This window comes from Panicum virgatum, chromosome 3N (genome assembly GCF_016808335.1).
Source record: "Panicum virgatum strain AP13 chromosome 3N, P.virgatum_v5, whole genome shotgun sequence".
Taxonomy (NCBI): Eukaryota; Viridiplantae; Streptophyta; class Magnoliopsida; order Poales; family Poaceae; genus Panicum; species Panicum virgatum.
In genome coordinates this window covers 57550606-57563069 of record NC_053147.1, presented here as the reverse complement: position 1 = coordinate 57563069, position 12464 = coordinate 57550606, and the positions used below count along the sequence as shown (strand labels likewise).

The window sequence follows — 12464 nt, the reverse complement described above, 5'->3', positions numbered from 1 at the left end:
GGCCAGGCGAAGCGACAGGCGGCGCGGCGAGTCTCGGGGGCGCGTGGAACGCGTGCTGCGCGCACGCGGCGCGTGGGTAGGCGGGCAGGGCAGCCGTCAGCGGCGGGCGGCGCGGCGAGCGGCACGGCCACGCGGTGCGCGTGCGCATGCGCGGGCAGGGCTTGCGTCAAGGCGGCGAGGGGCGCGCACACGCACGCGTGGACGGGAGCGGGGGCGCGCGCGGCAGCGCGTGGGGCAAGGGTGGCGGCTGAGCGGCGCTCGGGGGCGCGCGGCAGATGAGAGGGAGAAAGGAGAGAGGGAGAGGGAAAAAGGAAAAATGAAAAAGAAAAGAAAAGAAAAGGGGAGGGAAAAAAAGAAAAAGAGAGGGAGAGAAAGAGAGAGAGATCGCGCCGGCGCCGATCGCGGCGACGACCGCTACTGCACGCGCACGCGCGCTGGTCGGGCGTGACGCGCGGGACAAGGGCGAACAGGGAGACGGGACAGCGATGGATTCGGATGTCGGGACCGGTTTTTCGGGAGATTGGGAGATCGGGCAGAAAAATGATTTGAGCTCAACGATGACAATAATTTTGAAACATTTTAGCACGTGAGTTATCTTGGTGAATTTTTGGGATGTTACACCCTGTTTGCACCGGTCAGACCGGTCGGCGGCACCAGTCAGACCGGTCTGCCCAAGGTTTCGCGGGTGTTGATCGTTTTGACGATCGTCCGCGTGTACTGGCGCATTCGAGTGTGTTGGCGCGATTCTGCGTCAACACTTAGATGATATGTGTTCAACTATGAAGGAAAGAACATCTCTAATGCTCCAAATGCAGATCTGCTCTCTATTAATTCAATAAGGAAAGTGAAGGGATCATTTGAGATCAGTCTTGCCAGATGGAGGGGAACATCATACGACTGTGGGATTGATAACTATAAGTCAAAAGTTGCAGATGTGTATTGATTTCAGAAACAAAACTGGTAAATCAATCTGATATTCTTAGACAGTCCAATTCAATGATTGGAGGAATTCCTATGGTGTGTCCAAAATCTTACTGACCCACACAATGACACATGACTTGGACTGCCTGAGAATATTAGATTGATTTGTTGGTCTTGTTTCTAAGATCAATAGCACATCTACATGTTTTAGCTCATAGTTATTGATCCTGCAACCATGAGATGTTCCTGTTCATCTGCCAAGACTGATCTCGAATGATCCCTTCCCTTTCCTCGTTGAATTAACAGAGAGCAGATAAGCATTTGGAGTTATCCTCCATGCTTGAACACATATCATCCCTAACCTCTTCTAAAAATGGTGGCTGAGTAGAATGAGAATATATCTGGTGCTACGGGCGTATCAGATGCTAGTGGAGCAACCGAGCAGGTTGAGTAGACCAAGGCTAAGAAGCAGCAAAACATGGTGCTATGGTTTTTCAAGTCGTCGCCTTAGCGTCCAGGCAGAAATTGATTCCTGGCGTCTATGGCGCTAGGCACCCCATGCAGCGTTTGGAGTCGTCACCTAGCTGAGTATGGTGTCGATTTTTCCGCAAGGCTAGCAGCAGCGCACTGGCAATTTTTGCGAGAGCGCGCGGGTGAAAAGGTGGGCCGCGCGGGAGGGTTGCGCATGTGGGAATCAGCAACTCCAATCGATTTGTATCTTCTTCCTCTTCTCCAACCAATCTGGGCCGATTCCCTCCGGTCCCTCTCCATCCAATAGCTCCTGGTTCTTCCGCTTCCCTGCCAGCACCCCCTCCCGCAGCTGTTACACGGACACAGGTTCCTCTCCCTCTTCTCTTCTTTCCCTCTGCTCAGTGCTTTCGATTATGCTTGAGTGCTAGGCTGCTAGCACGTCTGCTTGTGCTTGAAGTTGGTGCTCTGCTCTGCTGTAGTTCTGTTAGTCTGATATACTTGTGTGAATGTGTGGTGTGTGCATGTCCGTCTGATGCATGTGCGAGTGCTGCCTTTTGCTTGGCTTGTGTGCGTTGCCTTTTGTTTAATGATTGTGCGCTCCTAGTGTAATCTCTGAATCTCTATGTTGTGCTTGTTGTTATGTTCAGTTAGTAAAAAATGTCTAATCTCTTATGTTTGTGCTACTCCGTTCTAAATAAGGGTAATGTGTATGGCGTCACCTCGCCTTACCGCCTTAAAAACAATGCTTGGTGCCACCTCACAGTCCATCAATATGTACCAGAAGCAAGGCTTCTAATAACCCAGCTTGCCTAGCAATGAGAAAGAGAAAAATTCTAGACTAATGTCCAACTATGGCTTTTGGACATTATTTGATTTGTTTTGTAAAGTCTGCAGCTTTGCATAACTTGTGTGATGAGAAACTTTCTATTTTTGCTTTGTACAAAATGGTGGTCCTCACGTAGTCTGTGTAAGAGCTTTTGTGTGTAACGGTCCTTCGGTTGCTACTCACTTTGGTTGGATGTGATGGGAATCACACATTCGTTTGGTCGGATGAAACGTTTAACATACATGAAAAATTTATGCTAAGCATTTATGTGAGATATTTGCCAACTGTATTTAATTTCAATCTGGATGTGAAACTTGTCATTATTAACATTAATCTTGTTTATTTAAAATATTCTAATTTATTAAGACATTTATCATTTATTTTAGTCTGAAAATAAAATTTTCAATAAACCGTTATTGAACCACGATAACAAGCAAGGGAACAAGCCAAATTCAACTTGTACTTATGAGAGGGTAAAAGTACCATATTTCCATACTAGCTTAACTGCTATCTAACAACTTACTAATGGTAATAGCAGCGAGGCAAATGTAATTTTCATGTAATGGCACTTAAGGGAAGTGTAGAATTTTTAGTGGCACGCAAGGGAACGCATCAAATTTCAATGGCATGCAGAGAATTTGCTCGAAATGGTTTTCACCCTCTACTGCTCTACCTAAAGCAAAATCCCAACCCCTCTCATAGAACCAAATCCCACCGACGTCCTAATATGTTGGTACAAGATTCAAACACACACACACACTCTCTCTCTCTCTACTACTACTACAAAACCCATCCAGCTACACTCCCACAGTCACAAATCCGAAACCCATCTCAAGTTCTCCAACAAAAACCTCAAATCCATCCACCCAACACCACATAGCACCAAACGATCAACCAATCCCCCCTCCACACTACCAATTACCAACGCCACAAGAACCAACCCCCCACACATTTATAAGGATCAAAGCCAAGAGCAAAGAGCAAGATCAAAGCAAAGCAAAGCCGCCGCACTAGTGAGGAAGATAGCAAAAGGGGAAGATCGGAGGAGGCGCCATGGGCAGCGCCGGCAAGATCGTGCGCACGGCGCTGCACGCCTTCTTCCGGCACTACCACCCGGCGTCCTCGGCGGCGTCGCTGCTGGCGTTGCCGTTCTCCGCCGCCGCGCTGCTCTCGCGCTCCCACCCGGCGCTGCTCGCGCCGTCGCACTTCCTCTCGCGCCGCCTCCGCCGCGTCCTCGTCGCCGCGGGGTTCCCGCCGGCGTCCCAGCTACTCTTCCTCCTTAGCCACCGCCTCTCCCAGCGCGCGTGCACGTTCCTCGCCGCTCTGCCGTTCTCGCTCTCGTTCCTGCTCCTCGCCAAGGCCTGCGCCGTGCATTGCTGCTCGACGCCGCCGCCGCTGCAGCGGTGCCGGCGCAAGCGGCCTTCGGACGCCGTCGTCCAGGTAGTGCAAGCGTCGTACCCTGCGATGGTGCAGACACAGATCGTGAACTGCCTCGCGCTGCTGCTCGCCATTGCGGGCGTCTTCGCCGCGCTGCTCGCCGCGTTCAACGCCTCCGAGGCGCTGCACCTGCTTGTCGCTCCCTCCGGCTCCGGCTCCGTCTCCGACGGCGGCGGCGGCGGCAGGGCCGTGCTCGCGCTCTCGGCGGCCGGCGTGATCGTCTATTCGGTGGTGCTGGCCAACGCGTCAGTGGTGTGCAACCTAGCCACGGTCGTCGCGGCGGCCGAGGGCCGGGGCGGCGCCCACGCCATGCTCAAGGCGCTCTTGATGCTGCTCCATGCAGGCGACGCCGCCACCGCCGTCGCCGCGTCCCTGCCGGCCAGCCTCGCCGCCGCCGCCATCGAGGCGCTGTTCCAGCTCAGGGTGATGCGGCCGTACACGCTCACCGGCAAGGTGACGCCGGGGATGCTCTGCGAGGGGCTCCTCGTCGCCTACATCCACGCCATGATCTGTGTCCTCGACACGGTCATCACCAGCATGGTCTACCAGACCTGCAAGGCCAGCCATTCTTGCCACCTCTTGGAGCTGGAGCTGGATGGCAAGGAGGACTTGAGAGTCTGATTCCCCCCCCCCCCCCCCCTGCAATTTTAATTGCTAGAACATAGAAGTCAGACATCTCATGATGGCGATGCGTATTGATAAAATCTTTGATTTTTGGTTTCCTCTTTCTGTCCTTTCTTTTGACCTTTATGTGGGTTAATTGCTGGTTCTTGGGACATAGGTTCTGTTAGTTAGTGTTAGCACTTTAGGACGAGCATCAGGTCCATCAGATTGGTAAGAGAGACATTTGAAAATAACTACAGCAGAATGGTCTATAAGATTCTATATAAATAATCAATAAGTTTTCATATACAATTGGGTTATCATGGCATTTGCATAAGGTTGTCTTGATTGTTTTCTGATGCTGTTCAGGTACATGAATTGACCGGTATACTCACCTTTGTAAAGTCAAATAAATGGTCAACGTTTACAGGGATATGAGTATGAAACAGTTTGCAGGTCAGCAGGCTTTTCACCATAACTATCAGGATCACAGTATCCTTAAACCATGCCGTGTTTCGGGCATTTAATTCTCTACTCCAAGTGACTGTAGCTGCATCATCTGTTGGATAAGATCGACACCCTGACATGCCACCCAAAGTTGCCCCAGCAATTTGGGTCAGTTGTTGAGATCCTGAGCCCCACCATTTTCAAGTGCATCTTTCCTTGATTCCAAAGCAAAGCCAGAGGAGAAGAGGGCAGGCCACTATATACATGCATGTGGTTTCTGTGAACATGTCCAGATCAGCTTGGGGAGAAGTCAGTGAGTGCTGCTGAGCAAGTGGTGAAAATCTCAATGATTTTGTACCAGCTTTCTTGTGTGTGAGTTTATTCATAGGCTCCAATCCAATCCAGATCTGGGAAATATGTGCAGATTCCTAGTGCCACAAGGTTACAACAACTCTGCTCCAGTAGAGACAGGACTTTAGGCACCATTGGATCACAAAAAGGTGTATATGGGAACTAGGTTACATAATAATTGGGAGGAGGAAAAGCTATGGCACAGTAGAGAAATAGGCTTTTGGTATGGTCCAATGGGAGATGAGTACTAATGTTTTGCATTGGCCTCCGAGTAATTGCACTTTTCGGTTTTAGCAAGTTTCTGGGTTGAGAATGCACGGGTTTGTTTCAAATCATTAGAGGAAAAAAAATGGCCCAGGACCTCATATTGTTAGCATTCAGATTTCAGGAAAAAGAAACAATTGTGCGAGGTTTCTAGGGTGTAGTATCTCCAATTGACACAAAGAAAAAGTTTCTTAGGAAATCCATGGTAAGAAAAAGATCCTCCGCATTCATCGTTTAGCTTAAACATAATGTAATTTTTTAACAAAATAGTGTGGATACTAAGTTCTCTTAGCGGGATAACATTTGATATGCATGGTACGCAATAGATCAACTGTTGTCCAGGACCACCAAATGGCCTGCCCAACATTATTTAGAAGTTTAAGACAATTCTCTGTTTGATTGACATTTCAAAAGTTGTATTTAAAGGCTGTCAGTAAATTTGTGGGTCTAGCTAAATTATTCCAGAAGTTATATTGATTAATTCGGTCAGATTCCACTTCAACTGAAGGTTCAAACAAATATCTCAGTAGTAGCATCTAAGAATGGAAATGATAAAGCAGAAAAGCATCATGTTATATACCTGCAAGATGCAATACTTAAGGATTATAATACAATTTCTACATAAAGTTGTAGGAGATATCCAGGCAGAAAAAAACCCTCAAAGATGCTATCACACATGATTAGTCCTAATTAGGTGATATTATCATGACAGGACAGAAGCATTCAGGCAAAGATAACTTTGGCTTCAAGTGTAGGTCAGTAAGCCTCTACCTAAGAGGAATAAAATAAGTTAAAGTACTGCTTACCATAGGATCAAATGTCCCTATCAAATTTCACTCTGAAACTATTCATGGAGGGTGTGACCTAATGAATTTCTGTTCTTCAAAAAGGTTCATGCTCAACTAACCTAATAGTACCTGAGATTCTGAGGAGACGCAGCAACATTAGATTATGACATTCTGGCAGATCATGACAGTGATGTGCATGAAACTTTTCAGTGATAAATAGTGTCCGTGAGAACAGATTGGAAATATGCATAGGTACATAGATTACAAACTATTTCCTTCAGTTAATGCCTTTATAGTCTAGAAACAGAGGAAGTGCCAAAGTTGAGAAAAAGCTATAGTGCCTCATTTAGTGGTGGGGCAGGGATGCCAATAGTTCATCTGAGACAGCTTTTTAGAGCCTGTGCGCATGAATCACTTGTTGCTACTCGCTAGACACGAGTTTGAATTTGCTATTTACTAGAAAGAACTAAAGGAATTTGCTATTTGGTATAAAGAAATAGGGGAGATTAAGATAATTTTCTCAGGCTGAATTTACAGCACTTGGGCATTGGTCTGCCAAGAAATAGCAGCACCTGAACTGAAAAAGAAAAATTAGCGGGCAATTAGTCTTTAACCAAATGGTTTTTTGCTAATATGATACTAAGGAGACATATAGTATTTCAAGGGAAAAAAATACAAATTAAATAAAGACCTAACAAAGTGGTCCTGGTATAAAACAGATTAGCACTGGCCCAACAAAACTGTGGCGTCTCTGATTAGTTTTGCAAATTACAACAAGCTTAACTGAAGCACATCTGTACATTCACTTCTCTTTTCAATCTTATTACAATACATACAAGATCTTGTTGAGAATAAAATCATAAGGAAAACATGTATACCACTGATCCATCTATAAACCACCATAAACATGTATAAATAACTTCCACCTAGCTGGTATTACATTTTGCATGCTTCGCCTTAATAACATGTACAAACTATAAAGGACGGTTGTGTATCAGCTATCCTGTGTATCTATGGAAATAAACTGCAAACTGATACCATTGAATTATCAAACTTAAGAACCTCTGATGCCATATGACTGTACGAATTGCAGGGATCTGATATTTGCCAAAAGGAACATCATCCAAATAACTGTGAACAGCAAGGTTCTGGACGGAGTCAAAATGTGCATTACTATTGTTCGCTCTTGAATTGTAAAATCCCAATTGGCATCTGGTTAGTGTTGCTGTAGTGTTGATTACTAGATATGCTGTTCTGCCCTTTCTGTTGTGACATTCCTGCATTCTGGCTGCCGCCCCTACCAACTGGTGGTTCATGGTTGTGCTTTCCTTCATAGGTTGTTATGACAGCCTTAGGGTCTGACGATGCTCTTTCGATGTGCTTCCTAACATTGCATCCAGCAAATGTGCACTTGTAGTAACTCCTACAGGTACAGGTATATCACATAGTTAAACAAGTGAATGGTGAAATAAAAGCTATAAAAAACACATGCCATGTTTATCTTGTGGCGAATTGTGCCAAAAGTACCCAGTTTGATTACAACCGATGAATCAACAAAACTAGCCACAATATTCAATTAGGTCTATTTTCCACTATCTAAAACAATAATATTTTCAAGAAATATGCATGTAGCTAGGATTATGGGCACGTTGGTTTGCTGCCTGAGGTGGCCCTGCCAAACTGCGGGCTTGCGGCTTGCCACTTTTGGCGCAGCTTTTCACCGCTGCGGGTTCGCCCGTGGTTTGGCGAGAAAAAGACTAGCAGAAGCAGCTGGGCTTGGCCAAACCAAAACACCGGCATCAATCTAAATCATAGCAGAGCACCTGTTCAACGAATTTTTATTTTCTACAGGGCAACCACGGGCATCAAACTAAACATGCCATATATCTGCAGATCCAGGAATAATTTCGACCTTCAGAAAAAACATCATTTTCCTAACTTCAGAGGATCTCTTCCAGGGTTGAATATCATCTATCACCCTGTTATGGACCCCTTTGTCAGTCAAACCAACCAGAGGAGGTGGCACAACATTCAGGACTAGGAAGATTTGGTTAGTTACTACTTACTAGTAAGGAATATTTTCAGTTGAGTTGTTAGCAGATTTGTTAGTTGGGTTTGTTAGGCTTGGTAATATATAAGCCGCAGCAGCTTAGGAGTCTGTCATGCAGAAATTGAGTCAAGAGTCCTTCCTCAAGGAGGTCGGCCTCTACTCAATCTGCCATTCTATCTTTATTTTTTCCTCTGAATAAAGCTGAGAGTTCCCTGCCCCAACACACCCACATCAAGTAAACTTATTACTATCCTAGCACCTCAACCTTTCTCTGTTATCTCTTCCTTTGATCCTTTACTCCCAGCTAAAGATATAATTAATGAGTAAAAGATGATCTAGAAATACTGATAATTTAAACCAATTCAGAGTAATCCTCGCTCTAGCTACCCCATCTTTTTTCGAAATGTTTTCCTAGGCTAGTGTTGTAGCTACTCCATTTTTCATCAATATCCAACTAGTCTACCCTTTCTTTCAAACTGCTACAAAACAGTCTAGCATTTACCAAGGAATGAGATAAATGAGGTAGGTTCCTTTTAAATGAGCTGTCGTGATATCATGCAGTCATGTACCTATCTTATCCAACTCGTTTGTGGAGAAAAGTATATGTTAATTAACAGGACAAGATTCAAGGAGACATAAACTAAGATAATGAGCTTCATCAATATCACAAACTGGGGAATGGCAATGTCATCATGTTCTTATGGTATAGAAGAGTACTTGGTTGTAATTGTGATTTGTGCATGAATTAAAGAATGTTAGTATCTGTATCAACTATCAAATGAATAGTCTAAGGGCCCTGCTCACGCTATTGCTAACAGATTTTCCAAAAAAAAAAGTTTATATAGGATTATTAGAAGATTATAAGAGATATGAAAATAAGACCAAATGATATGACTTACAAATGCTGAAGTGAAAGATTGCATCATTAAGTAGTGAAAGTAAGAACGATAATAGTACTCAATAGGTGGTATGAGCTCATTAAAATGCATTTACCCACATGTATACTGCAATATCAGCACACACACAGAAGACAAAAATTCCACGAAAACAAAAGGAAAGAGCAACAGATGTGAAACGATGTAAATCACAGTGCTGAGGTAAAAAAAAATTACCTTGGATGAGGGTTTCCTTTGACTACCTTCTGCCCATACTTACGCCATCTATAACCATCATCCAAAAGATCAACTTCACTGGTTGTTTGCACAATGATCTTAGGCTCCGACAAGGTTCTTTGTGAAGAAATTTGTATATTTCTGAACAATGAAAGAATGAATATTATGAAACCAGCAATCTAATAGGACAGTGGAGCTGTATTGAGAACTAAAAATACCTTCTTTTGCTCTCATTGTCAGCATCATCCGCTTCATGTGGCCTTGATTCACCATCATCTATATCATCTCCATCACTTAAACCAGATACTTGTTCAGACATCCCATATATAGCATCCTGATCTCTCTTGGCGCCTGATAATCCAGATGTGGTATCATTAGATTGATCATTTTGATCAGCTGCTGAAGAGTTGCCATCTTTTGCCCGCTTATTTGGTGGACGTTGGTGATTGTGTTTTCCTTTGTATATGATCTCAGATATTTGACCATCTTCTGCATGCTCTACCTTTTTCTTGACTGGGCAATTGGGATGAGTACATTTGTAATAGCTCCTTGGGCAATCACTGCCCTTCACCACCTTCTGACCATATTTCCGCCAGTTATAGCCATCATCAGCAGGCTTATCAACAGGAGCATTGACTTGATACCTCTGAGATGGCTCAGCAGATTGCAAAGATGCATTGTCATTGTTTGCTGTTGTAATTGCCATATCTGGCATTCCAGTCATATTGGCACTAGAGTTCATATGTTGTAGAGCTCCAGACGATGCTGCAGCTGCTGAAAAAGATGGTTGCTCAATGTGGTCAAACATTCTGAGTGAAGAATGGCTTGCTTGAGCTGTAACTTGAGCAAGAGCCTGCTGGTGCGACATTCCAAACCCCCCCTGTAAAAATATAGAGCAGTTGACATCAGAAAATATCAGTGAATTTTCTTTCCTCAGGACAAAGCAGACATTCCAGACGGATACTGCTTAAGGAGAGGGAACACAAACTGTCAATTGTGCATCTCGTTGATAGTTGATACTGGTTTCATCAATTCATGTTTTATATTAACAAAAGTTGTCCAACTGCAAGTTTAGCATTCGCATTTCTCTATTGCTCCACCCACTAGACATTGTAAATATTGAACAACGAATGCAAACTATGAACTGCTTTGACAGATTCTGCTGTCAAGAGCAAATTGGAGGCCAGTATAACCACCTCAAATTGAGCAACGTGTTTCTAAAGGATGCTATCGATAGATCAAGATTCTCAAGATAACATGCCAGTTTGCAACTGATCACACTGGCAGTAGTACAATTATTGATACCATCAAGGTAAAGTATCAAGAATCACCACTTGCCATATCCAAAAGATCAAGAAGCATCACCTATCGGTCTGATATTATTCATTGCACATCAGTGCCACACACAAATATAGTAAAGGTGGCTTTATGTGTTTTGGAGCAAACCTATGGGGCCAATCAGTACCCTAGATGTGTCAATCTCACTAAAGCCCTGATGAAACTGTAAAAGTGTCACCTTTAAGAAGTTCCAGATTCCAGATTTGTAGTACTCTACAAGCTTTTAAAACCCAAAGGAAGATTACGTGATTCTTTCAGATTGCTCAGCATCACCCAAAAGAAAATGAGGATGCCTAACGAATTGATAGAACCTATCCAGATTAAAGTATACAAGGGGGCGAAATGGAGCATTTTTTAATACCAATCCACGAACTATTGCGCTAAGGAACATGTTGAAACTACTTTATTTTACAAACACAGCCGTAGTGCAACTCTGAAGAAAATAAGTCATCAGCACAAATGCTTCTTTCTTGCACTTATGACGCCGCCAATTTAACCAAAAACCACAAACAAAATGAATGCACCGAAACCGAAGCTAATTTCACTCGCCAGCAACCAAGAATCGTTAGCAAGATCCACAAACCCAATCTTTCACTGCATTAAACGAAAAAGATTTGATCTTTTGAGCAAGAGGTTTTGACGTCACGACGTACCATGGCCGGCGAGAAGAGCAGGCCGGGGGAGTCGAGCAGGCCGGAGGGGCTGAGGCCGGGGGGCACCGTGAAGACGGAGGCGCCCGAGGCCGCCGACGCCGGCGTCGCCACCGACAGCGCCGGCCCGGCCCTGGCGACCCCGCCGCCTCGCCCCCTCTCCGCGGCCTCATGCTGCCGCTGCCGCTGCTGTTGCGGAGGCGGCGGCTGCCCGAGGGAGCCGGTGAGCAGCTGCGTGAAGCTCCCGGCTCCGGACGCCCCGGACGAGGCGCCGCCGCCGGGTCCGCCGCCGCCCGCGTCGGCGTCGGAGGGGAAGAGCGCGGAGGCGAGCGTGAGCGGGCCGGGGCTGGCGTCGCCGGCGCCCGTGAAGAGCGACTCCGCCGCAGAGCGCGGCGGCAGCGCCAGATGCGGGCGCGGCGGCGGGCGCGCGGACATGGTCGACGCACCGCAGGGAAGAGAGAGAAGAGAGAGAAGAAGTCTAGAGAGAGAAACAGAGAAGGGGTTCTCCTCTTCTTCTTGGTTTCCGGCGTTGACTTAGGTTTTTTGTGTTGGGTGACCAGGGTCTGACCTTCGCTCTCTCCCCTGTGCTGTGTTGGCTTTCTTGAGAAATGAAAGAAAGAAGCTTTGATTGGGAGGGAAACAAAGAGGAGAGGCTACAGCTATATTCCTGATCAGCTTCCACCTTCAAACTAAGGCACAAAGAATCTGTGAGATTTTGAGTGAATCTTTTGTATTTATATTTAGCATAAAATAAAATAAAATAAGAACACTACACATCACTTTAATCTGTATGCGATAATTTATGGCAGTTCCATTTGGCGCACTTTGTACTGTAGTGGAGTTTTGCATTCGAAAAAACAAGGTGATAGGAGAAGGAAATGTCAACATCACTTGCATTTTTATCTAACAGAGCTATATCCACGGCAATCCAAATGGGGGATCTAGAAAGTTTCAATTTCATCTACTTTAGCCCAACAATGTCCTTTCAAAAGATTTCGATGCACTGGACCAAAACGTTAAGATGCTCATTTATAATAAGAGTATAATACTATCACATAAGCGTATGGTATCAACAAACGTTGTATAAGAAGCGCCGTGTTAACTTGTATGTTCCAAGTTTATAAAAAAAGTTTACACTCAAAAGCAAAGTTTTTTTGAAATATTTTAAAATGACAGTCCAAATTATAACCAAATTTTGAAAAGTTG

At 45.0% G+C, this 12464-nt stretch overlaps 2 protein-coding genes across 2 annotated transcripts; one reads left to right on the top strand and one right to left on the bottom strand.

Moving 5' to 3' along the window:
- Positions 1-2829: 2829 nt before the first annotated feature.
- Positions 2830-5324, top strand: LOC120666294. Its single transcript, XM_039946112.1, has one exon. The coding sequence runs from the start codon at positions 3272-3274 to the stop codon at positions 4274-4276; it is 1005 nt and encodes a 334-aa protein (XP_039802046.1). The 5' UTR covers positions 2830-3271; the 3' UTR covers positions 4277-5324.
- A 1495-nt stretch (positions 5325-6819) lies between these two features.
- On the bottom strand, positions 6820-11885 carry LOC120666292 (probable WRKY transcription factor 3). Its single transcript, XM_039946111.1, has 4 exons — positions 11262-11885; positions 9489-10150; positions 9271-9411; positions 6820-7531 (listed from the first exon to the last, which is right to left on the bottom strand). Exons 1-4 carry the CDS (start codon positions 11691-11693, stop codon positions 7282-7284), a joined length of 1485 nt encoding a protein of 494 aa, XP_039802045.1. The 5' UTR covers positions 11694-11885; the 3' UTR covers positions 6820-7281.
- Between the last annotated feature and the right edge of the window lie 579 nt (positions 11886-12464).

Coding starts and splice junctions, on each gene's coding strand:
- LOC120666294 (XM_039946112.1), top strand. CDS start 3,272: ATGGGCAGCGCCGGCAAGATCGTGCGCACGGCGCTGCACGCCTTCTTC.
- LOC120666292 (XM_039946111.1), bottom strand. CDS start 11,693: ATGTCCGCGCGCCCGCCGCCGCGCCCGCATCTGGCGCTGCCGCCGCGC. Junction 9,412..9,488: donor GACAATGAGAGCAAAAGAAG/GTATTTTTAGTT, acceptor TTCATTGTTCAG/AAATATACAAATTTCTTCAC. Junction 7,532..9,270: donor AAAGGAAACCCTCATCCAAG/GTAATTTTTTTT, acceptor CTGTACCTGTAG/GAGTTACTACAAGTGCACAT.